Source organism: Chiroxiphia lanceolata, chromosome 5 (assembly GCF_009829145.1).
Source record: "Chiroxiphia lanceolata isolate bChiLan1 chromosome 5, bChiLan1.pri, whole genome shotgun sequence".
Lineage (NCBI taxonomy): Eukaryota > Metazoa > Chordata > Aves > Passeriformes > Pipridae > Chiroxiphia > Chiroxiphia lanceolata.
In genome coordinates, this window is record NC_045641.1 from 11,181,551 (window position 1) to 11,207,512 (window position 25,962).

Sequence of the window (25,962 nt, forward strand, 5' to 3'; positions counted from 1 at the left end):
TGTGTCTCCCACTCACTTATTTGTACTGTACTGTCTCTTAGTACATTCTGATTTTATAGACATGAGGACACTTGTTCATAAGAGGTATTTCATATGTGCTTGGTGTCACACTGTAAAGATTTCTGATCAGACTGTGGATCACTATGGAACTCACTGAAAAGTTTCACCTGCTCAGGTTCCTGGTTTCCTAGACTTTTCTTCATGCTTTTCAATAACAACAAATGCAGTTTTAACTACACTTATTCTCTAATTAATCCGCATATTCCTACATTACCATATTAATAACAATCTTACATCAGACATCTGCATGTTCTTTATTTGAAAAGAATGAACAGATTAGCCTATTCTGCGAGGTACCCATTCCTCAGATGGCTGCACAACAGCACAACCTGTGAGGGAAAGCACAGTGACAGTGCCTCTCCCCAAACTTCTCTGTTAGTGGAAGGGCAGAAAAGGAAGGAGACTAAAGACTAAGGTAGCTGGGAACAGCTCGTTCTGTGAACCTGCAGTGACTTCCAGTGACAACATATTTGGTCTTAAATGTCTTTTTTACCACTGCAATTAGAGAGAGTAAAATTTCAGATAGCACATTCTGATCGGTACATCCTTGCACACATAAATTTTTCTTTTGTAACAGATGCTCTGCAATTCCTTTCAGAATTGAGACACAGCATTTCAGAAACACAAACTGACTACAGAAGTGTATTTCTACACTATGGGCTCAACTCTTTTCTGTCCTAAAACCAGAAGGGAGTATAGCCAAAAATGGTACAGCAATACACTACACCATACAGATCTCAGCCCACTGATAGCACCTTTAAAAATAAGCTTAATTATGCCTTAGTTCAAGTAAATTATTCATACAATAAAACTGCTCAATAACCCTGCTCTGTCATGTCAGGTAACAGACAAAGTCTTCTCACTACCACAAAAAAAGAAACTACATGCAGAGCAAACCAGTCAGAAACATCTTGTCTGGAACTATGACCAACTTTGAAAAGCACAGCTTATAAACAGACTACAGACAAATAGCTTAATAAATGCATTTTAACTCAGCCATTTTTAAATACAGCATATTTTAATGAGCTGGAAGTGTGACTAAGTGAAATTCTGCCCCTGGTTTCCTCTGTGTCGAGCCAGTTCTTTGCAAGAGAACTGAACAGAAACTGAAAATGGTTGTTTTGCACCTATGCAGCTGAAATTTAATATTCCTGTTCATCAGAAACCCCTAAAGTTTTGCAAAAACTACAAGCACTAGTGTAGTCAATGACCGATAATTAAGTTCCTCTTTCACCAGTCTCATCTTCCTCATTCATATGTGAGTGTACTCTCACAAGCTATAAATTATTCAGGGATGAGCTGCTTTCAGCCTCTTGTTGCACCTTCTACACTTTTTTTTTTACAATTAAATAGTCAAGGATTTGGTGTTTACAACCCTGGCATTACTCTTTGACCCACAGGATCTTAGTTAGTAATATGAACTAACAACTTCAAGAGATATCCACACAGTAGGACAGGCAGCATCTTGGCAGGGTTTCCTTTTTGCTTGATTTGGAACAGATACTTATCCTTTAATTTTCCCCAATTCTAGCACACTACCCACCATGCTGTTCATGCTGCAGATGGATCTCTTTTGCTCCTTAAGGTTTTATGTAGAATTTAAATCATGAAGCTGCTAATTGCATACATGGAAACAGAAACCACAACCCAACAAATGCTACATTGCTCCCATTCTGTGATCCTGGACACTGTTTTACTTACTAAAAGGTTACTACATTTAACCTCAAGTTTCCTCCTAATTCCATAGGTAGCATCATGAAGTCAAAGAGTAAATTTTTCAAACCATCCTTCTACAATGTTAAGCCCCTTAAAAATAGCTATTTTTTTAAAGACAGATGCATTTTAATGCGAGACTTCAACCACGGATGTATACAAGACCACAAGGGCTGGAGAAGCCTCCGTAAGGCTCTGATTTTTTACATATACTAAATTTACAATATTTATGATAGCCTGAGGGAATATCTAAGCTAGTAGAGGGAGCCTTCCCGTGTAAGGCTAGAAAAAGCAGTTTGCCTGAACACTGCATGAAGAAATGAGACAAATAGGGAACTGGAAGAGAAGGGGGGCTCAGGTTGCTGAGGGACAAGACTGTCCTTCTCAGCCAGTGGTGCACCTGCAGCATTTCCCCACTTTTCTGCAGTGCTCTGACACAGAAGGATGCTCCTGATGGAACAGAGATGGAGTGGAGCCTTATTGCAGCTGCAGTGAAAACTAAGTGTGTGGCTCCCCCCACAACAGAATGCAAGTCCTCTTGTAGCTTTTCCTAGAGTAGTGGCCTTGGCTGACAACTTTCATCTCTGGACAAAGACTGATCAACCAGCACAGCACATCTCCAAGGAAACATACCTGCTGGCCACCCATCAGGGCAGAAAAAACAAGATTTTCTGTCTGGACTAGTGAGCAAAATTATTGCGCAATTTTGTTCTGTATTAAGATGCAAATCCTTCAGAAAGCACTAGTTATGAAATTCCAAAAATTCTTCAACTGAAGGTGTTGGAACAATAGTAAAGGAAATATATTAAGTCATTAATAAACATTACTTATTCTCATTTTTATGTTATTGTTTCTAGCACAAAGTTTTTGAATTTACTTTTGACTTCCTATCTTCTCATTTTTACTCCCTAGTTACCTCCACAGGATGGATGCAAAAAGATTTCCATCAGCACATTTAAAGAAAAACATTTCTTTCAAGCAAGGCACAAAATTTAGATTTATTTAATTTGATTAATCCCAATTTTTGTTTTACATTAAGTACAAAAACCAACTTGAACGTAGGTGTAAATACAATTCCACAAAGTAGTTCAGTGAGATTTAAAATCATATCCAGAACTGTAAAGCACAATTAAAAGCAGCCCAGGATATACAGATTGCTTACTATAACTGCTGAAAGAGCTCATAATGCATCAATGTATTTAACAACCTCCAGCATTAAGTTACCTCCTTTCTAATCTTACATTTAAAACACATTTAGCAAATCTGTACCTAACAAAGGAAACATTAAAGAATGAGAAGTGCAGGTAAGTTTTACTCAAGCTGAAGCCTAACTAAAACACACATACAATCAAAAATTAAACAACGGAACAGAGACTTAAATATTTTGAACATTTCTAAGAACAAAAATGCTAATATAATATAGAAAAATAGCCACAGGTTCCAAGACTTATTTACTTCTCAAAGAACTTACGGTGTACTGTAGCTGCCTGAAATATTTTAACAATTATAGAAAATCGTATTTCCAAGTTTGGTAGGTTTGTATTTTCTAGATGACAGACATTTAAGACAACCATCAACTTATTTACAATTAGAAGCTTATTCCTTTTAAAATCTGTATTAATAAAAAAAAAAAATAAATCAATTTTGGCACTATCCATAAGGTAATGGATGATATGTACCTAAGATAGCAAATCACATAATGAAAGCATAACCAGAAGAAAATTATATTCTTTAACTTATTATTGTAAGAAACTGTGAGACTTTACTAACAATTAAAGAGGAAATTAAAGGATCAGCACTTCTAAGTTACTTAAACACCCTATCCAAAATACTGAAGAATCTTATTATATGCAACAGAAAACTGCTGAAATCTGTGAAGCCACTTTACCATGTCTTGTGGGAGAACCCAGTATTTCTATCGTTATTAAATTAGCAAACTAGTTTTATTATCAGAAAATAGCAAAATGTGTAAGGAGAACATGAATTTACTTCTTAAATAAACAGAAAAGACATTACTCTGAAGTCCAGCCTTTGCTAACCGTCTATTTAAAAAACCCCAAAGGTAGTTTTTCCATTCACTCCACTGAGTAAAGACCACAGCTTCAAAAAATATTTTATTGATATAACTAGTTTTAACAACTTCCTTTTTGCATTTCCATCAGCTCTTGTGATAGCTGAACCTTAAACTTCAATTTCCCAGTGTTGCCACATTTCCACTGCAAAGACTGCAAGCCCACATTTCATAAAATGTGAATTTCATTTAAATTTTAAAATAATCTTTGCATTTATCTTGAATTTATAAAAACATTTTTTTCAAAACTTAAGGCAAAAAACAAGTTTTATTGGTTATGTTTCTTTAAGTCTGAGCAGGTGTATGAGGCTGTTTAAATATCAAAAAAGCAAACGCCATGTACAGTATTACCAACGAAAGTAAAGAATAAGGCAGCATGCACCCTTAAGATGAAAAGAAAATTTAATTTTACAAGATGTTTAAATAATTCCAAGGCAAAAAGTGTCTGTCTCCTCTAAGAGTATCTTCAGAAAACATGGAAATTTTAGAGGAATGTTTTAGAGGACATCAACTTACTAAAATATTCCGTTCAACGTTTATACAAATACATTACTACAATTGTAAGTTTACATACAATCAACTGACATCTCAGTGTTAACTAATTACTTAAATTTACAAGACGAACATAAATAAAGCTGTTAAAACAGGCAAGTACAGTACTGATCTATCATTCAGCACAACGTATTTTGTACTTCTTTCACCTTGAAAAGAATCAGATTAGAATTGTGCGAAGTTGATCTTCAAACCTAAAAACAAAATAAAAGAGAATTAAGTATATCTATGCAGGTTTTACACAGCATGGGCATATTCCAAATGCCTAAGTCCTGTTTTCAGGCATGTAATTTACCATTTAACAACCTCTTGTCTGTTCTCAGAAGAGGCCACAGTCTTTAAGGTTATTTTTAATAATGACATCAGTTACAGCATCAAAAACAAACTGCACATTTTTTGTGTCTGTGGCACAAGTGAAGTGAGTGTAGATTTCCTTTGTGTCTTTTCTCTTGTTCAGATCCTCAAACTGACACTGAATGTATGCAGCTGCTTCTTCATAAGTGTTTGACCCTAGAAGAAAAAAAATTGCTCAGTAAGCAGGTTTCAAACTGCAAAAGAGTAACATGCATATTGTATCCTTGAAGGAAGTGGTTCTTTGGAAATTGTTAACCTAAACCTGAAGAAGAGTAATTCCACAGCCATTGCTTAAAGATACCATTAAAAAACTTTGAAGGAAACCTTTTAGATGCATTCGTAAGAATAAAACCTAAGTATTCAATTCCAGTTCTAGGAAGTCTTTCCATTTACTTCAGTGACAGAGGAACAAAGTCATTAATGACCCATCACTGTCCCCTAGATTAGGATATTTTGTTTCCTGAATTCACTTAACTTGCTTTCAGTTTTTATGTTTTTAAAAGGTTTGGGTTTTCCCCCCACACAATTAAAAACATTTAGCATACGTATTTCTAAGCTTCTTACCTCCAACATGCTATTTTCTGTACCAGAGCTTAAAGTTACAATGAAAACAATACATAAAAAGGCTAAGACTTGTTCAAGTGAATTCATCCTCTTTTGCTCTGTATTTCCTGAGTAAGCCACCTACTTCAAAATGTATGTACACTCCCTGTTCAAATAAAACTCTCATGTGTCCTCAGGGTTTCCTACTTACGTCTAAGTACTAAAACAAGACAATATCAGAAATAAGAATGGGTTAAATAAATTAGCCTGAAGAGTTGTAGCAGTACCATGTAAATGCTATCAGTGGACCAGCATTATTTCACATGGTTAAAAAGACTTAGCCCTATTTTACTTGTGATCCATAAAAACAATTCCCCATCCTAAACTTCATTTCATATAAATATTTTAGATGCCTAGAGTTATTCAACTCATGATTTGTCCATCAAAAACTACATAATTTAACAAAAAATCCAACAACTTGACACCTGCACCCCCTCTAATACCTGCATATTCAGGGTAGCAAATAGTGAGAGGACTTCTTTTGATTTTTTCTTCAAAAAGATCCTTCTTGTTCAGGAATAGAATAATAGAAGTGTCTGTGAACCATTTATTGTTGCAGATACTGTCAAACAATTTCATGCTTTCATGCATCCGATTCTGTAATTGGAAAAAAACACATCTCTTTGCATTTTATCAAACTTTGGTAGTAAAATCATGATTCATATTTTTGATTAGTTACAAATGAACCAGGTAAGTTACAAAACTAAGTTTTTAGCAAATGAAATCACATTTTACCACAGGGAAATACAGAGAAGCCAAGACCACCACAAAGACCACTTCTACAAGCCCGGTTTAAGCAACTACTTTTTCTCATTTTCAGGTTGAAGTTTCTAGTATTTACTGTGTTTTGACATTTCGCAGTAGAGATATTCTACAAGAATTGCTGAGTTACATGAATTTTTCTTAATACTGATCAGATCTTCTGGAAATTGAAAATGAATTCTGCACCTAGCTGATATTCCAGAAGAAGAAAAAAAAGTTCTACAAGAGTAGTGAATCAAGTAAGCAGGTTTTTTTCCTCTTACCATAATTCTTAACTCTGTAGAAAAACTATCCAATACGTAAGTACTTTGGCCAAGTTCCAGCCATTTAAGTAGCAGGATACTAGTACAACCTTCTTTAACTACATTTGACTTGAAAGGTTTTCTTATTTCTCTTTCCTCCCCAAATTATATTTTATAGGAGGTTGCAGAACACGAGGAAGAGCACAAAAGTCTGTTAAATGATTCACACACAATAGACAAGCATCACTTCAGACCACTCAGACAGTAAAATGCACCCTGTGCACAGTGACATGGAAGGAGTAAACCCTTGAAAGAGGAGAAAGGAGCAGAGGGGGGTGGAAGGGAGAAGGAAGAGAAAAATTTCTGCAACTGAGATCAGAGAAACATATTTAGAAAGATGCAAAAACTGAAGACTGAGGAAGGAAGGAAAAACAAAACAAAGTAGATACAGATAAGTCAAGAAAGTTCTTACTCTGTACTTCTAGTATCCCTAAAGAGACTAAAATGCGTATTACTGACAATGCATCCTCATTAACTTATGCATCCTTTAAAACATGAAAGTGTAGCTGCAAAGAATACTTGTCTCTTAGTATTCCTTCTGAGAATATGAGGAAATACTTTGAAACCTGAAGGCATGAATCCTATCACCATTCCTGGGACCTCCTGCACAAGCCATACATCTTAAAAAGCAGTAATACTCCAGAAGACATATTTATAGCTTTCCTTCCAAACTTATTCAGCTTCTATCCAACAACTGTTCCCTTCTTCAACATTGCAGTACTTGCCATTTCCTCATCTTCAGCCAAGACCAAGTCATAATCACTCAGTGCCACACAAAAAATAATTGCTGTAACACCCTCAAAACAATGAATCCACTTCTTCCGCTCTGATCTTTGGCCTCCAACATCAAACATTCTGTGAAACAGAAGCACAAAGCAGGGAATGAACTTTGGAATTTCTAGCTTTCTGTACATTAACCAATAAAATCTGAAAATATCAGATATGTAAGTCTGAGCACAACATTTTAAAAAGGATATAAAAATCTGCAACATTTATTACTATTTTTCTCATTAAAACCCCCAATTTTAATAAAGCCTTAAAAGCCTTCCTATATATTTTAGAGAGTATGAGGAGGTATGAGATGAAAGCTAAACAAGATTAATTATTTACAATAATATATTTCATTAACAAAGTTAATTGTAATCTATAAAAAACAAAAATATACAGAGTTAGCTTTACTAAAAAGTCTAAAATAATAAAAGATACTGAACAAAAATGTAAGATTCTTTAAGAGAAGAGTGGTGCCTTTTTCAATACTTGGAAATAATGCAGAACTAAGGAAGTTGAATACAGGCAACACTGACTTTATTATTGATGTTTTCGTATTCTGAATATTAAAATATATAATTAAATTTGTAGAAAATAAATTTTAGATCTCAACTCTAAATTCTGGTGAGGTTCAGCACCTCTCTCTTCTAAATCAAATTACAACTTAAATCCATTCTTCAACTGGTCATGTTTAAATGAGATTTTTTTTTTTAAGACATGCTTTAATTATTTTCAAAATTATCTTAAAAGACAAAAAAAGGATTACAGAGTAAAAACAACTCTCATTTTCCCCTCTAATAAATGCATTGTTTGGAAATGCAATTAAGTCTTTCATATGATACACTTACTAAAACTGACTTGTATTTTTTTATTATCCCCCTTTCCTGTTTTTCCCTGAGCTGTAAGATTGGAAGGTGGGGCACACGGATAAAACCTTACCAATTTAATGTTAGTGTACTACACAACTAGGTAAATTGCACTCGAAGGATTTTAATTACACTTGTTATTTTTACAAATCAAGTGTTCCAAGTTGCTAGATTTTAATTTGAAAAAACAGAGTAAAAATAAGTAGAGAAGGAAACAAATCAGAAGGAAAACAAAGTCCCTTTGCTTTATCATCAAAAAACTGTCAGAAACCTCGTAACCTCTAATAAGGTCTTCTACTGGGATACACTATGGTGTGACAATGCTCATTGCCCATTTAATGTTCTACATTGGGACAATGCCATGTTAAAAATGGCTTGAAAGATTATTCCTGTTAGAATTTAAAAAGGAAAAAAGGATTCCTTAGAAGTGTTCCTTACCTTCAGAGATATCTTTGAGAGGACGCCTTTGGATATTACCCTATATAAATGCAAGGCAGCCACCTTGTCCTGCTTCTCAAATAATTAATGATGGCTGTACCCCTAGGAAGATATTTTGTACCTGTATACCTTAATAATTAATACCTTCATTTTACTTGTTACTTCTGTCATTCTAATGCTATGCTTTATAACTTCATACTAACAGATGAATTTCTGTAAGAATTAACATTTCTACAAAAAAAAAAAAAGGTGTTCTTTGAAGACAAAAGTAGTAAATCATCAGACTCAACTTCTGGAATAGTCTATAGAAACAGGATGAAGACTAGCTATTTGCATTTTGGATTGAATCAATAATCAAAGTTATGCTAAGCACTTTATAGAGAAGGCTGAATTGAGGCTCAATCTCAAAGAATCTAAACACATACAGAAGAACAGGAAAGAAAAGATTATGAAAGAAATTGATACTGCACAGCTAGTCATGTTTATGTACCCTTGCCTTACAATAATGAAGCCTTTCATGACTTTGGTTCATCTTAGAAGTTCTTTTCAATGTTATGTCAGGGTATATTTCAAGCCCTTCCAATAACTCATTAAGCCTGTCTCCTAAAGCACAGGTACAGGTGTTTAAATGTACAACATTACAGCTAAATACTTCCACAGGCCTGTCTCAAAGTTACACATTTTACAGAAGCAGAATCCCATGGTCCTTGTAACAGCCCTGATAATCAGCACAGACTGGACCCATCTACAATAGGGAGCTGAAGAAGAAACATTAGAAAGTGAGTGAGAAGATGAAGTGCTCCTCAGAATACTGAAGACCTCTCTTCAGGCTTGGCTGAGGACTACTCTCCTCAGGTTTTCAAGAGAAACATTCCCATTTATCAGGTATTCTTTTGTGGATTAATACAGATTTTGTACACTTAAACCTTAAAACAAGGAAACAAAACATATTTACACAGTACTGATGGTCCTGTAGCATACCTATTACAGTACTTGATACACATTTCCATGAAAAAGAAATATTTTCCATAAAGATACTAAAGAAACATATTATATAGATATGCTGATAACAATTTCTGCATAGTTTAAATGTGATTTCATGTAATTTAATGTGTGTTTTACTGAGTTTTCTTCTCATTCTTCCTCACCAGTAGGAGGCAGACTATTTTGATGCTTTCACCATGAATGGTGCACCTGGGTCAGGGAAACCCCGATGTCAACACAGGCTGGGGGACAAACGGATTTAATTTACATAAAAAGCATCTTTACAAAATGCTTCCAAAAAACCCAAAACATTTACTGAAGTTCCAACAACTATTATATCCCTTCAGAAAACTGAGTCCAGCATGAGGAATTTTTTTTTTTTAAAGAAACAGAGGGAAAACCAATCTAACTTCGGGTTAGACAAATTTGTTAAATTACACCATTGAAAGTCGTATTCTAGAATTTTACAGGAACTGTAACAGATAGATGATCATGTTGCAAGATTTACGTACTTAAAATGAAGATCTTTGAAAGTAAAGTGAGTTTCCACTATTCCTGTGGTTTTCACTCTAGTCCTGAGAACATCCTGTTGAGTTGGAATGTAGCTGGTTTGTGCTATCCTGTCCAAGTCGTTCAAGTAACTAAAGGTAAAAATAAATACTGTTTTCAGTTATTCATAAAATTGTAACAAAATAATTACAAAGAATTACAGAAGTTCTAGGTCCATCCATTACACTGTCCTTGAATTTTATAAAATAGTTTTCTCTGACGTAAGACAAAAAATCTAGACACGTTATTCATTAAAATTTCCAAGTTTTATTTCCAAAATAAGCTTTAGAGACACAACAATATTTCATCCTAGATGAAAGAAAACTTAAGCAATTTATTCCACTACAAACTGGAAATCCCAAAATGCAAACATGGTTCCACATACATCAGTGCTGTTTGCACTAATTAGAAGAACACCTTTATCTTTGTAACCTAATGAACTATCAGTTACTTTGAACTGTAAACAAAGCCCCAAAATTACCCCAGATTTGATAATAGGTATGAAAAGAACAACTCAGTGTTTTGGCCAGAATTAATGTGTTTAAGAAAATGCCTTATACATAACAATCAACTTTCTATTGAGAATTTCTAATTACACATATTTTTTACAATAATATGCTTCCATTGCCAAAATTCTTGCAATGTAGGCCAAGACCAGTGCTTCTAAAAACCATACAAATCTTACTTGTGCTTACTTTTGCTGTTCCCATAGTAAATAGGGAAGGCATTATGTTCTACTTTCTGTGTAACAAGTTAGCAATTTTAAGGATACAACTGTATGGCTAAAAGAACAGTTTTCTTATGAAACTGGAGGCAGAGATATCTAAAACAACAAAATAGAACACGGGAGGGTACCAGAGGAGAGTAATTTAAACTCCAAACGGAGTGCTTCATATTGAATAAACTTTATACAAGAAAGTGAGAAATAACTTCAAACACTACAAATTACTTCAGAATTATAAAGCTTTAAAAAAATTGCACTATAAGCAGTGTCACTGCTATGCCATTCTTTACCATCTTAACTCTCCCTTGGTGGACACTTTCCTTGACTGACTTATCATTACTTGCTGCCACACAATCTTATTTCTGCCACCCTTAGTTCCTTATTATTTTATTTTTTTACTGAAGTGCCCTAGCATAAAAGATACATCCTGATTGTTACCTTTCCTCAACACATTTCTAATAGAGACCATTAATTAACAAAGAAAATGCAGCAATGTTGAACTATAGGAGAAACTCTATTATGAACATGAAAGTAGTATCCTTGGTAATACAAATTCAGATCAAGTTTTCTGGACACGTTCAGATACTGAAAAGGTAGTACAAAAAGTCATGTTTTTGTAATAAAAATGCTATTAAAGCATCTTAAAGCAATTTTTGTCTTCTTTAAGAGGGTGAAACACCTGGTCAGAGCACGACAAGTTCATAATTATACCACACCTCCTCCTTTCCAACCTCGAAGCCTAGTTGCAGCATTTTGACCCAAGCAGACAGTATCTTTGTCCAGATACTTCTGTGGTTTCCATCTACGGGGGAGCAGAACTTGTCAAAAGATGACATTTATACTTCTTTAACTACTACTTAGAAGGCCAAGAGAATCTTGTCTGTCACGCAGTACTTACTAGGCAGCAGAGTCATTAAGCTGGTACTCTCGAGATCTGTTGAAACAAGCTTGAACTCCACTGTCTTTCCACAGTCTCTTGATAACTCCAGCAAGCTCTGCAGTCATAAATCCTTCTTCTGCTGCTCCAGCCAACACAAAGAGCTGACGAGCATCATCCTTTAGGATGTAAACAGAGAGTGCAGAGACAAATATTGAGAAACACATGTATTATCACCTAAGATATTCAGCAAATGAGTTACTTAACCGGGTAAATGTGAATGTAACCAAACAAAAAAAAAGTGAAATTGGTTTTAGTGTTCTCGATAGGATATCAATTCCCACATTTTTCAACAACACAAAGTGTTTCAACACTAAAAATTTGCCATTGCTGATAAAGTTTCTTCTGATCAGTTTATAAGTTGAATAAGTTTTCATAAATAGGAGCAGTAACATATTTTGTGCTCAAGCCTAAAGTTAACTGTATTTCTCATCAAATACCACATACTGGACAAAATGCTTACACTGCAGACTAGACCCTTCAGAAATGCAGATGTATATAGATTAACTAAAGATAACACATTAAACACTTAAGCTTCAAAAAACAGCTTTGAAAGTGACAAAATCACTTCCCAAATCTTGTATCAGGAATTAGAAAAACAGTTCTTAAAACCTTTCCATATAAATCAGCTACAAATATTCATTACCTCTAATTATTCTACAGACACCAAATTTTCTTGGTAAAGCAATATCAAACAAACATCAAGATTTTTAAGAGCAAATGCTGGATTTTAAAACTATTTATAATGACAGGCTTTGAGAGTGAGGCTAATGGAGTACAGGATGTAAATCTACCATTCCCCTTTAACAGAATGTGACCAGTTTAGTACCTTCATCCAATTTTGACTGAGCAACAAAACTTAACATTAGACCTGTAAGGCGCTGGGAAAAAGACAGCAGCTGGGTAGAGGGAAGATCTACACTAGTACCCTGCTGCAGGGAGCTGCTTGACCTTGGTTATTTGCAGTATGTGATCTAATGTCAAGGTACATCAGCCAGAAAAACCATCACACTCGAGGCTTGTCACTACTACCCACAGCATGTACTGTTTGTCCAGTAATTAAAAGAAAGAGAACAATGAACCTGAAAAGGAGAAAGGGAGAGTCTTTGACACATCAGCTGGGAACTGAAAGTATTTCAAGAAAGAGGAGGATTTAAAAAAGCAACACATAAGGTTATTCCCACAAAACAGTAAGTGAAGACACAGGTGCAAATCTGTAGAAAAATCTACTGCTCTGCTGTTCAAACACTAAGCTGTGGGAAAAAAATTTCCAGGATAAGCACATTAAGTAGTGATTGTTCTAAAGATACTGTCCACTGTAGACTTAAACAATCAAAGTTCATGCAAGCTAACAGAAAAATTGTTTACAGATAGATTGAGTAATACTGAATTTCACAGGCTGAAAACACAAAGCTTGCAGTTCAGTCAACTCGAGGCAAACTTGAAGAGATTTAAATATATGTATATATATGTAGGTACACATATGAAGAACCGGTATCTGATATATAGTTGAAAGTGTCTTTTGAAAGCTAGAGTTGGTAGAAATCTAAAAGAACAGTTGTTAAACAAAAATACTAATTACTGTACATAGACAGGACAAATTGTGGACAAATAATAGAAATTCTATGGATTTCAATAATAATTATGTACAAAAACCAGAACCCTAAAGATCAAAGGGTTGGATAATCAGATCTCAGGGTTGGATAGTCAGATCTCAGGGACTGTAATTTGAGCAATATGCCTGCATAAAAGAAACCTGAATGATAATTCTGGTCTTGAAAATTATGGATGCAAAGGCAAGAACCTACAATTCACAGAAGCAGCAGATCTTGAAGAAGAGACAATATATACAACAATATGTACAACACATGATGGAAACAGCTTAGAAACTGATAGCCAATTTTGTCACGAAAAATGACGCCATTTTATGCCTAACATGGTCTGACTTTCAAGTATACAAAATTTACTCTATTTCAAATAGCTCTCTGATCTCTACACGCTCTCAAACAGGCAAGAGGGGAAAAGGAAGGTGAAACAAGGGAGCTGATTTTAGCTCTTTAAAAGCCCAAACATTAAGAAACGGCCTCTGTTACGCCTGTACTCCTTTTGCTAAGGATGGCAACTACCACAGACACCACAAGTGAGGCAGTATACAATGATCAAGTCCTACTTTCATTGTTAACCAATGCTAGATATTTTTCTTTAATATCTTTAACTGGAATGGGGCAGCTTCCTCTCTAGGTATCACTCATTTTATACCAGATTTCATAAATGAGGAAATGTAAAAAACCTAATTTAACCGTCCCTCTAATTACCATAAATCTCACATTCAGAAAGTGGTCCACAGTCCTTTGAAGCACATTCGCTAAATGTCTCTCAAAACACAGTTTCTATTTAAGTACTGTCCTGTAGCACGGACAAAGATACACCAGATTCCAGACTGATCATTATTGAAGCTGCTGGTTGTAAGCTGCACTCCTTTGATTCAATAACTTGAAAAAAGAAAATGTTCAACTCACTGCTTTACCATTAGTCCTATGACAAAAATAAGAGTATATGATTTTCCAAACAGACTTATCCCATTTAGAGGAAAAACCTCATAAATTCACCCAAAAGAATCTTAATGTAATACTTTGCCCCAGGAGTTACAATTTCAAGCTTTTCAAGTTTTTTTTTCCAAAACAAAATAGAATAACTGAGGTATAAATACACTTTTTTCTTTTTTTTTTTTTTCCAAGTGATACTGATATACAACAGAAGCTCTGTACTACTTTTTCCATTTCTGGCTTAATAAATGGCAAGAATCTAGTACTAACGTTCCACAGCAGTGATGCTCTGAAAAGAAAAAAGAATTTGGACCACCAAGACTTGACTAAGTGCAAAGGGATGGATGGCTATTTTAAGATTATTACTGACAGAAGTCTGCTTCATCATTTATATAGCTCTCTGAAGCTGAGAAACTCAGATGACTTCAAACTGACATCATGTATAACATAGCCCTCAAAATCTTCTTGTTAGTCATTTTATCTGCTAACACCTAAATTTACTCCTCCTCCGTTTTCTCTTACTATGTATTTAGCAACATAAGTCTACCATCTGCCTCTTTGCAACATTAACTGCCAGACTCCAGAAAGAACTCCACTGCAAAATACCAAACTAACAAGCACTGAGATGCTGTTGCTGCCCTGGAAAACTCTGGTCTTAAAGGGCAGACTACAGCAAACACGAGAGCAAATGCAGAGAGGAATAATCAATGAAAATGAAGCTTTTCCTATTTATGTTTACAACTGAAGAGACATCATTAACATATGTACATAACAAAAATGGCTATAATTGGCTAACTGCCAATCAGATTTAGACTTCGGATACAACTTTATTACTCACTATATGTAATCTCATGAATGTTTGTCTTCCTTATGACAACCATACATACTGCATTTCACAAGATTACTAAAGGAATACTCTCTAACATTTATAAATTTTGCTCTTCAAGCAATCAATAAAATGAACACAAGATTGTCATGAATAAGGAATTTACATACTGTTTCTTAAAGGCCCTCCTCTCCTTCCGAACTGTAATTCCACATTAATATGACAGAAAAAACTTAAGTCAAAATATCCCTCTGACTACCTTACATACTTATCTCAATACATGAACAGCAAAACCCTTCCTCCATTTTTCCTGGGGGACAGCCACAACATGACAAGTTCCTGCATCAAAACTCTTACTGGTGAGCATTCCATGTTCTGACATTGATTTCTATGGAAAGGAGATAAAAGCACACATCCTGAACTAAGCTTAACTACTCAGACTGACAGCTCTGGGGATCAATTTCAGCACTGCAGTACAGACTGCACTCAGTCCTGAAACAAGAGGACAAGTAAAAACACCTAAACTGAGCATTTTATAGAAATATTCTGAGCACCTCACCACCTGACCAGATGTGGGTGTAATCAGAGTCACCACAGATAAGAGCACAGGGGTAGGACTGGAGATATCAATTCTACAGACCAGTTTCAAACAGGTGGAACGGCAAATAAACCCATCAGAGGTTTGCATGTGGGACATAAAATGAAATAAGATGGAAAAGGTGAAGAAAACCTCAGAAAAAGGTCTCATTTCCTGGGAAAAATCCCAAGATTGGTATAATGAAAAACATGGGATACCAGCATCAGGTTTAGGCCCATGTCTCTGCTTTGAGTAAAATAAAGTTCTCAACACTGGAAATCCGTATGACAGGATTCAGTTCAGAGGCTGGAAATGTTTCAGGCACTGCTGTGCCTATGAACTAATAGAGACATTCAGACAGTATCTACATGCCTCCCTATTTCAGCTGTGTTTTTTTAAGGAATGTGAAGATGTCTAACTGAAATGACCTACAGAATGTAGCAGCCAACAAATCTGTACAAATACAGAAATGACTGCATAGTTTAATGTTTTTGAAAAACTCCCTAAGACTCGGATGTTTAGACAGAATTTGGAAAATTGTATCTAAAACAAACAGTTGTTCTGAATCAGTCCAATGTTGATTGCTCCACAGGTCACCTTGCCATGTAAAGTTTTCAATGAGACTTCGTATCCTACAAAGAAGATTTCTGAATATCAAAAGATTTTTTCAGGAAATAGTATGGATATTTCAGCTGTATGTGTGTGTGCGTGTGTACTTCAATACTCACAGCCCTGATTGGATCACCAAAGTCTATCTTCAACCTCCCCATTGCTCTAATGATAGCAATAATGGACTGAATGGTGTTACTGTAGACAACAGCTTTGTATTGTTTACATTCTTCTTCTGAATAACCAGCTTCATGGATAATCCTACGGAAGAAAAAATAATAAATTCTCCGTTCACATAAAGAGAAATATTTCTCTGTCATAGTATTTTACTACACTTACTTCATCTGCTTGACAATTGTGCTTTTCCCCGATTCACCAGCTCCTGAAAAATAAATGTGTGAAAATTCATTAGACATTTATTAATCTTTGAAAATACACTTAGTTTCTACACTTCAATTGTTTAACCAATATAAAAACTTTCAATAGGTAAAAGGACACATTACAAATTGATTTTTAATATAAAAACGCATCTTAAGGTGGAAGTTTCAAAATCAAGCCATTTTAAGAACAAATCATTCAGTTCTAAAATGTCTTTTCTTTTTACAGAAGTGAACATAATCTTTACACAGTCTGCTGGTGTTTCTAATGCTAACAGATGATAAGACACTCAACTTCAAAGGAGTCTGAAGCTCAGTTCCTCTAGCTGCATTTTTAATCAAAACCTAAACAAAGTTTATAAGTTCTTCACACATTAACGGTCTTCCGTGTTGCAAATGAACATCTTAAAAGTCTTCAGAGCTCTAGTCCTTATAACCCTCTTTTGACCCTTGCATGAATAAACCAACATAGCCAACCTACTTCTTGTTAGAACAGATGGCATAAGGTTTGTCAGTCATCCTGATACCATTCTTAGTGCTTAATAAATTAAAAAAAAAAAAATAATGCTATGTTAAAATACAAAGCTTACAAAAATAATTAGTATCTCTGTCTACAGACAGAGGGGAAAAAAATTGTAATTTTTGCTGTCTCAACAATGTATCTTTAGTTTGTTTCTTTCTCTAAAGATATATGAAACTCTTACAGCTGTGGTGGAGTCATCATCCCTGGAGGTATTTAAAAACTGTGTAGATGTGGCACTTGGGGTTTAGTGGTGGACTTGGCAGTGCTGAGTTAACAGTTGGCCTTTTCCAACGTAAACAACTGTATGATTCTGTCCACACAACCATTATGCATGCCAAGGCCCTACTTTCCAGGAAGTGGCCCAGTACCTGCCTCCCAGTAGGAAGCAGGGAATTAATTCTTCTTTTTGCTTTGCTAGTGTGTGCAAGCTCTGGCTTTTCCTATTAAAACATCATTATCTTGATCCATGAGTCTTCTTGTCTTCCTTCTATTTTTAATTTATCCCAAGGGAGAGGAGAGTTATCACACAGCTGTGTGGGTGTTTGGGTTGACCCTGGCCAACAGCTTTCACGGCTGCACTGGCAAAACTGCAGACAAGTCAAAAGAAGCTGTTCTTCCCCAGCAGTCAGCATTCATTATGCTGCATCAAGTACTGGATCCAGTTCTCCCGCTCAGCAGCAGCAGCAGCAGTAAATGAGATACTGACAAACTAGACAAAAAACAGTAGAAGGTCACTTAGTTGTTTAAAGGGCTGCTGCACATGGCATTCTAGGAAAAGCTACAAGGAAAGGGGTTTTTTAATCCTAGAAAGATTAGGAAGAAGGTTGGATGTGTGTACAACTGCTGTCCTCTCCATAAAACCTGCTTAAGACAGTTTAAAGCAGAAGTAAATTTGTTACTCATTACACATACGCAACAAAAAGATGTGAGGCAATCACGAATCTGCAGCACAGGCAGTTTCACAGATATAAGGGGGGAAGGGGGAGACCTGCAGGGGACCTATTCCCATGGAAGAGACTGTACTGGAACCAACTGCGCATGGAGGAAGTAGAAAGGCAGCCTTGGAGACCTACAAGATTCAACTGGCCAAGGCTCTGAGCAACCTGATCCATTTCGACGTGAGCCTGGCTTTGAGCCAAGGGCTTAACTAGATGACTTGTGGAGGTTTCTTCTAACATCTATTATTTCATGCCAGTATAACAGAGTATTCTGTACTTGTACACTGTGCAGTGATGCTTTTGAGATGTTCCTCCTACTGAACCAAATATGTAATTCAGGACAGGCTCAGGCCAATTTAAGACTGCCAAAAGTTGTCCCGCCTCCCCCCCAGCACTGCTACTGATGTGGCTGCACTTCCCTTCTTCCAACATTGCATAACGAGCACTGGAATCACGAGGAGCTGGTGAGCTCAGAGTTGAGTAGCTAAGGAATAGAGAAGGTCTGTCACATCCATCTAAGACTGCCTAATGCCATCATTATCTAATGTCCAAGCAAAAAACTTATTTTTTTATATATCTGCAAGTTTCTTTATAGAGCAGCAATAGTTCTCAGACTCTGAGCTGCCTTGGAAATACATTGATATAAACAGAAATCAGAGGCACCAATAAAAAAGTCATTCGTTATTTAGACATCTGAAGCACTTACAAATCAAATTAACACCCAATCTCAAAATAGCTAATCATGCACTGATGCACAAATGAGCGACAAAAGTTTAAAGATTAGCTTTATTAACAAAATTACTATAATTTCCTTTGCAGTATTATTTTTATTCAAATAATTTGAAGACAGTATATTCCCCTGCATTAAACAGCAATTTTGGAGATATTAAGAAATATACTACAGCATTAAATTTATATAACCTTGTAAAGTGCTCTTTCTGTTAAAAATTTGTCACATTTGACTAACCAAGCAGGTCAGTGTCAGGGACAGTTACAGTATAAAAATGAAATTATTTTTGTCTTACACTTTCTAGTCCATTTTTTCTGAGTCAGATATGAGTGTTAGAATTCACATGTACCAAATACCTAGAATTATCATAAAAGCCCAGTCAGTAACGTAACCACAAACACTCAGAATACATATGAAGAACAATTAAGTCATTTTTTATCGAGTACTCAACATCAACAGTGAGTTCCTGGAAGGTGCATTCCCCTACATTATTTAACAGAAAATAGAAACGATTGTGTTTGGTTTGGGTTTTTCCTTTATTTGCACACTGAAATGCTTGCAGCTTTCCTAATAATCTTTGCAAAGTATATAGGAAAATTACACCTTACTCAGTGTCCCATAGTGAAAGGAAGTTCATTATTTTCGCACTCCCGAATGCAGAGTTCTGCCGGGTTTTCTGACAGATGCACTTTTAACATATCCTCCTTTATCTCAGCGTACATAAATTGTCCATAAAGCAAAATGAGAACTAACCCTGTTTTAGAAAGCTTTAGACAGGAACAAGCAGTATTAAATATTACATGTGACAGTTGCATATAAAATGTCAGAGCTGACTGTATTGTTGCAACCAAATCCTACCCAAATTTAGACTGACTTGACTGTATATTCCTCAATCATCTAGTAAGGGATGTTATTTATCACTTGCTAGTTAAGTGTGATACTTGATTTCAGCATCATTACTGTCAATAATTTGAACAGTCTTACAGGCTCTGCTACTATTTATGTATAACAAAAACATTAATAAAAAGACATGACAGTTCTGGTCAGACTAGAAGAACAGCAGCACATCAGTTCTGAATTTAAAAGAATAGTGGGCATTTTTCGTTTGCTTAGTTTTAAATGGTGGTCTAAATTAACTGTTAGGTCAACACACAAAAAAATGTTTAATAACTGATGAGTATTTTCCTTTCTCTTGCACACTATGTCTTTCATGTGTTTCTCAAAAAGAAAAAAAAAAGCAACACATCCTATGAAAATCTAATTTAGAGCGAAGAATTTTAAAACTTTTGTTCACATAGTCCATAAGAATATAACTTGAACTAAATCTAATACTCTTAACTACACCTGCTTGCCAGAAAGTAGGTAGATCCTTATGCTTCATTATGGAGACTGACAAAGTGTGGAAGCAAGGCACATCCAAGTTAATCAGCACAATTTCATGTTTTCCCCATAGATCCTACTATAACCTGAAGGGTCTTCTGCATTAAAGTTTAGTACCTTCACATGTCAGTATTTCACAGTTAGTACTATTCAAAGCAGTCTTTTACTTTTTTTTGGATCCAGTCTGACTTCTGACAGCACTTGGTGAATTCAGATCCAGCACACAAACCCAGGCCTGTGACTGACCCAACTGTACCATCCACAGCTCAGGGAATCTGAATAAAGAGGGATTAAGCTTGTATTAGAATTTTTCTTTCAAAGTCAATTTTCAGCTTCGGAAATAGAAAAATCAAAGCATCTTCATGTTCAAAAAACCCAATCAAAAAACCATTTAACAGATCTGCCTTGCGTATATCCCTCTGAAGGAACCAAGTAAAACTAGCAAAGCTCAAATAAATTTAAGGAACAGCTAAAGCAGTATTTGATTCTCCAAGCTGTGATTTGTCCAATTACAGAAAAAAACTTAAAAGACAGGGTTGGACTTGATCTGAAGGTTCTTTTCCAAACTAAATGATTTTATCAGCCTATGACTCATTACTACGAAATTGTAGCAAATACCATCTTAGACAGATTGAATATTCTTTTACTTTTCAAATGGAGCAAATCTGTGTTTAAAAAGAATTAAGTATTTAATAATTTGATTAAAATTAACAGATCAGCAAAAATGTTACTTTAAACTACACAGAGTGTCTCATGATTTATTATCCCACGCACTGCCTACATAGCAAGCATTCCAGAACTACAAATTTCTAGAACAAATGTTTTATGCACTCAGGCGCAGAAACTGCTGCTTGTAAGTGCTGAGATCTTAATAGTAACATTTCTAATGTGTGACACATTCGCTAATTGGTTACTGAAGGAAACAGTCAAATACCAAAGTAAAAACAAAGGAAACTTCAAGTTCACAGTATCCCTCTTTGGAGGAAACCGCCTGTCAAGTACAACAATTTCTAATAGCATAAATATACTCCTTGTAACACTAACACAGTAAAAACCCTATAGATTTAATTTTTTTTGAGAAAAAAAAAGATCAGAACTAGAGAAAGAATGGGCTGACTTTGAACTACTGACTAAGTCAGACAAAGGAACAGAACCCACAAACAAGTAGAACAGCCCTGTATGTTGTCAGAAGAGAGATCAAGTATGGACAAGAGTAATTAATACAAAACTTTCTACAGATGCTTGCCAGCTTTTCAGCTTGTAGAACAGGACACTTAGACCAGACTAACTTAAGCACAGACACATGCAAAATTTAAAATAAAACACACTGACTCGTAAATTTTTGGATTCACCTCCCGTGAAGTTCTCTCCCCACAACTCTCCTATCCAATTCTGTCAGACACTGGAATTTCATAGTAGTAGGCACAAGCTGAATGATGCCTGTTCCTCACTGCCACTGGTCACAGACAAGTTAAGTGCCCATTGATTTCTACTCTTTCTGCTATGGGGTCAGTAATCTCTTACAAAAGCACACTGTTTTGTAGCTTGGAAGATCATGTGGAAGTATAATCTCTTAAATTTATCACCTCATGACACATTACCAGACATGAGATCTAAATCAGAATGCAAGCTGCTAATCAGTGTTACTATATCCAAAACATCAATTGCTGGGACAGGAAATCCACAGTGGAAACTTGTTGATACAACATACACCAGACCGAACACTAAATGAAACATTTTCTGACACCAGCACCCACACTGCTCTATCTCCCTGAATTTTTTTATTTTGCCCTGTGTTCCCAATCCCCCTTTTTGAAGCCACCCATACTTCTTATCTACCACCATCCTGTATTCTTCTAATGCTGGGGTAGCTGCTGACCCTAGCAGTTTATATTCCTTTTCCCCTTCCCTGCTGTTTTCATATAATCAACCAAAATTGGACAGTATTCATCACTTCTAAGGTGGCATTAGTCTTGAAATTTCCATAGCTGCTGGAATTTGAATGTGTCAGGAAACTTTGAGCAAGTTAAGAATCTGTACGAACAGTATGTGGAAGAAAATATTTCAGTAACGTAGCCATGCAGTAATAGAGTGTGAATCCCAGATTACAGCACTGGTTCAAACCAGAGAAGTGACATATTCTAAAACTACAGACTGACTCAGATAAAAGATCTGAGATAACTCCCAAGGTTTCAACAGCTGCATGCTGGCTTAGTCCTACAGAAGCAGCACCATCTACACTAATAAGACACTGTCACTTTTGTATATTCCCTAACAAATCAATAATTGATTACAACTAATTATTTCTTCTCTAGGTCTTCAGTGTTCCTCCTAGATAGATGTTTTAAACCAATAGTACACAATAAAATAGTCAATATATTATATATAAGACATCATTTAACTGCTACCTCAAGAAGCAATCATGCACTAACTCATGGTAGCATTTTGTGTGTTTATTGAGATCTACACATCTAAAAGACTGCTCTGAGTTTCTTTATTATCTAGGTTGTTACTATAGTAAACACACAAGTAAGTGATAAAGACAGTATTGATTAGTTTAGCATTGAAACAACAAGGAGAAATTATGGTTTTATATTCAGTATAACCTCTGGAACTCAATGAATTCTAAAAAATAAAGCTAATGATGAAATGAGAGAGACTCCCTCTTGCAAACCTTAAGGTGACTTCTATTCACCTTGATGTCTCAGGAGTTTTTTATTTTTTGATTTTTTAATTTTTATAGATTTTAGAATGTAGTGGATGTAGATTTTAATGTATCAGTATTTCCAGTAGAAGTAACTACAGCAGCACACAACTCAGGTATCATTTCCACACTGGAGTCTCTACCAGCACAGTTAACATGCATTCTTTTACTGTCTCACTGTATTATATCCCTTACCAGTATTTTCCAGTAAAAGTAACGGCAGTAGCTTAATGGTTGCACATACCAAACCCGTCCCATATTAATCCCTCACAATTCCATTAGCTGTTCAGTCTTCTTTTCAAGGTGGAGTTGCAGAAAAACACCTTAAGGCCTGCACCAAAAGATGTAAACACAGACAAAAGTGACATTCAAGCCTGGAACTCTGGAGGGTCTCCAAGGACTCAATGTGCTGAGAGGAGGACGAAGATGATGAAAGAGGGGTCCCAAACTCCCCCAGACTCAATTCCTGAGGGGGTGTGCCGGGGGGCAGAACAGGGCAGAACCAGGGGTTGGTCGAATGGGGATTGGATGGATATCATTATAAAATCATAGAATCTGTGTCCGAGTGCACATGCGTGGGTTTGCATTCCTGTAGGCCAAGAGCTCATTAAAGCTCTGCTCTTCTTATCTCCTACCTAAATTAGCCTGATGTTTTTTTTCTCCTCGGTCTTGTAGGCAACAACCATTTTATCTTTAAAAGTATGAACTGAGTTTTGAGCTACCTGAAATTTTCAATTTGTGCATAGTATCTTTTGATGACAAAAGGTTTATGAAACGCTCTTTTTGTTTAGGATTTAATCATGTGATAAGCAGATATCTTAGCATAAATTGTTATGTGCAATTTCATGTACCACACAAAATTAAATGCATGCAGCTTTTCAATACAAATTCTATCTAGCTCTTTAAAACTGTTCCTATACTCCTCAGCCATTTCAAGTTATAGCTGTTGCTCCTGCTACACAGTAGGAACCCTTTTATCATTATGTGCATCACTTATACTATAACCCTAATTATAGGAGAGCAACAGTACAATACTAAGTGCCATATTTCAGAAACTCTGCAAAACATTCAAAAGGAAATGTGGTGCCTTGGAATTGAAGTTACTTTAAAAAGATGTAACTGTTCAGAATGTACAAGAGATCTCTTAAACACCAGTGTCACTGCCTTTCCCAGGGACAGTGACATTGCGCTTTTTATTTCAATTAAGATATAGGCGTAGCTTCCTTTGTGTGAAGTGCCAAACCCAGCAGGTCTGTGACAAGCTGAGACTCGAAGGTTTGAAAACAAAACTCTTACTTATGCCAGAAAATAAGTATGGGAACCAATGCACATTTAGAGGTGAAAACTAGTTTGCAATCATGCTTGCTGCCTGACAACTGTGTGTCACACCACCAGCAGCTAAACATTTGTAGGTCCAGGTTTATCTAACATGTCAATGTTGACAACAGTTTGATAAGATTAGCAGTTTATTACTTAAATGTATTAAAGACCAGCATCCACACTACTACACTCTAAAAGACTCAGGAATCTCCTCAAAACTCAATGCCCAAAACCTTATTAGTGCTTCAAATGGAACTTCAACATAACAAATAAATGATTTCCTCTACAAAACTGAAATAAGATTTAAATTTGTTACTTAAAAAAATTAAAGCGGTTCTCTTCTTCCATACATACTAGTATGCTCAGAAACAATCACGGCATAATTTGAGATCATGGTATGAAAGAACATGATTCAAGACCTTCTAGAACATGAGTTTGAGTGGATATTGTATATGTTTCCACTCCAGAAGAGAAATGCTGACTGCTCCCACAGAAAGAAGCATCTCCTTTACTCTTACAATGTTTATCAAGATTTCTGCCAACAGAGTACAGCACACCTCATCCAGACCTCCAAGTATATAGCCAATAAACCTCTAGAAATTCACAGTGCCCTGACATTGTTCTTGACAGTGTGGTTGGCCTTCATGGCCTTTTACTGTTCAGTGAGCTATAACTATGATGTGCAAAGATCGCATGTTCAGCGACTGAGATCCCAGAGAGCACTTACTAAGCAGGCTATCATTCATCACAATCGAAAATGCTTTATAAAAAATTCCCCACCACAACAGAGGCATACTTTATGCAGGTTATTCTGGTGGAGAGATACAACAAAGGAACTTGGAATTAACAGCATATTTTCATTGCAGTCTCTGCCTGCAATTCAGAACAACACTACTGTTGTATTATCTACAATTGTGACAGAACCTACTGTCCTGCTACCTCATATTACTATGTAACCGTACAAAGAGCTGGGACAATCAGAAAGCAGTGTGTGCATTTCTATCAAAACAGGAAAATGATCTCTCATGTAAATCTCCACTGATTTTATTCAAAGCTCTACTTGTCACGTAACACCAAGGCATTATTTGGATATGTGATAAATAGGTACCGTCAAAGTTTATACCAGGACAAGTGCAATTACACAAAAAATTGTCCCATTATTGTAGAAACAGAGCAATAAACTTCACATAAATTTTCAGTATTCATCCACACTTAACAGTTTTTTCATTTTGTAGCTCAAGGACTAAGATCCACAAAAATAAGAATAAGCACATTGATAGCTGACCTAAATTCTCTCCAATGTCTCCAACTCCACCAAAAAACTGTATGTATTTAAAGTGACAGAGATTAAAATGTAAAAAGATCTTAGATACCTAAAACAACCTTTTTCAAACACAAATATTTTCAGAACTATTTGTATTTGAAGCAAGAAAGAAAATTCATGTGTACAGGCAACCATATTCTTTTGTTACATGCACATGCATTTTGCACACAAAATTATTCTCAAGCAGTATATTATTGGTGGCTTTTTTTGGTTGTTGTAGTTAAAATTTGTATTTAACCAGTCTCATATTAAACTGAGAAAACTATGAAGCATATAAAAATTCCAAACCCTTCCAACATGCAGTTGCACACAATAATCCCAGAAGCAAGGAATAAGACATAAACACAGAAGTCTGTTAGGGCTCAAACAAGGCCTCAAAGTCTGAATATAACCTAACCTCAAAAGCTCCCATGTTCCAGAACAGC

The 25,962-nt window shown here is 35.7% G+C and overlaps 1 protein-coding gene across 2 annotated transcripts in view; it reads right to left on the reverse strand.

The window, feature by feature from the left end:
• Positions 1 to 2,749: 2,749 nt before the first annotated feature.
• The window catches only part of GNAI1 (G protein subunit alpha i1), a 32,784-nt gene continuing 9,571 nt past the window's right edge, over positions 2,750 to 25,962 (reverse strand). The window contains exons 2-9 of one of the 2 annotated variants that reach the window (XM_032687921.1): positions 16,581 to 16,623; positions 16,361 to 16,502; positions 11,645 to 11,802; positions 9,986 to 10,114; positions 7,143 to 7,272; positions 5,797 to 5,950; positions 4,692 to 4,906; positions 2,750 to 4,590 (exon numbers count right to left, since the gene is read on the reverse strand). In XM_032687921.1, the coding sequence (XP_032543812.1) occupies positions 4,716 to 4,906; positions 5,797 to 5,950; positions 7,143 to 7,272; positions 9,986 to 10,114; positions 11,645 to 11,802; positions 16,361 to 16,502; positions 16,581 to 16,623 (947 nt within the window). In that variant the 3' untranslated portion in view covers positions 2,750 to 4,590; positions 4,692 to 4,715. Of the gene's footprint in view, positions 4,907 to 5,796; positions 5,951 to 7,142; positions 7,273 to 9,985; positions 10,115 to 11,644; positions 11,803 to 16,360; positions 16,503 to 16,580; positions 16,624 to 25,962 lie in introns of both variants that reach the window. The other variant, XM_032687922.1, reaches the window with a different exon arrangement.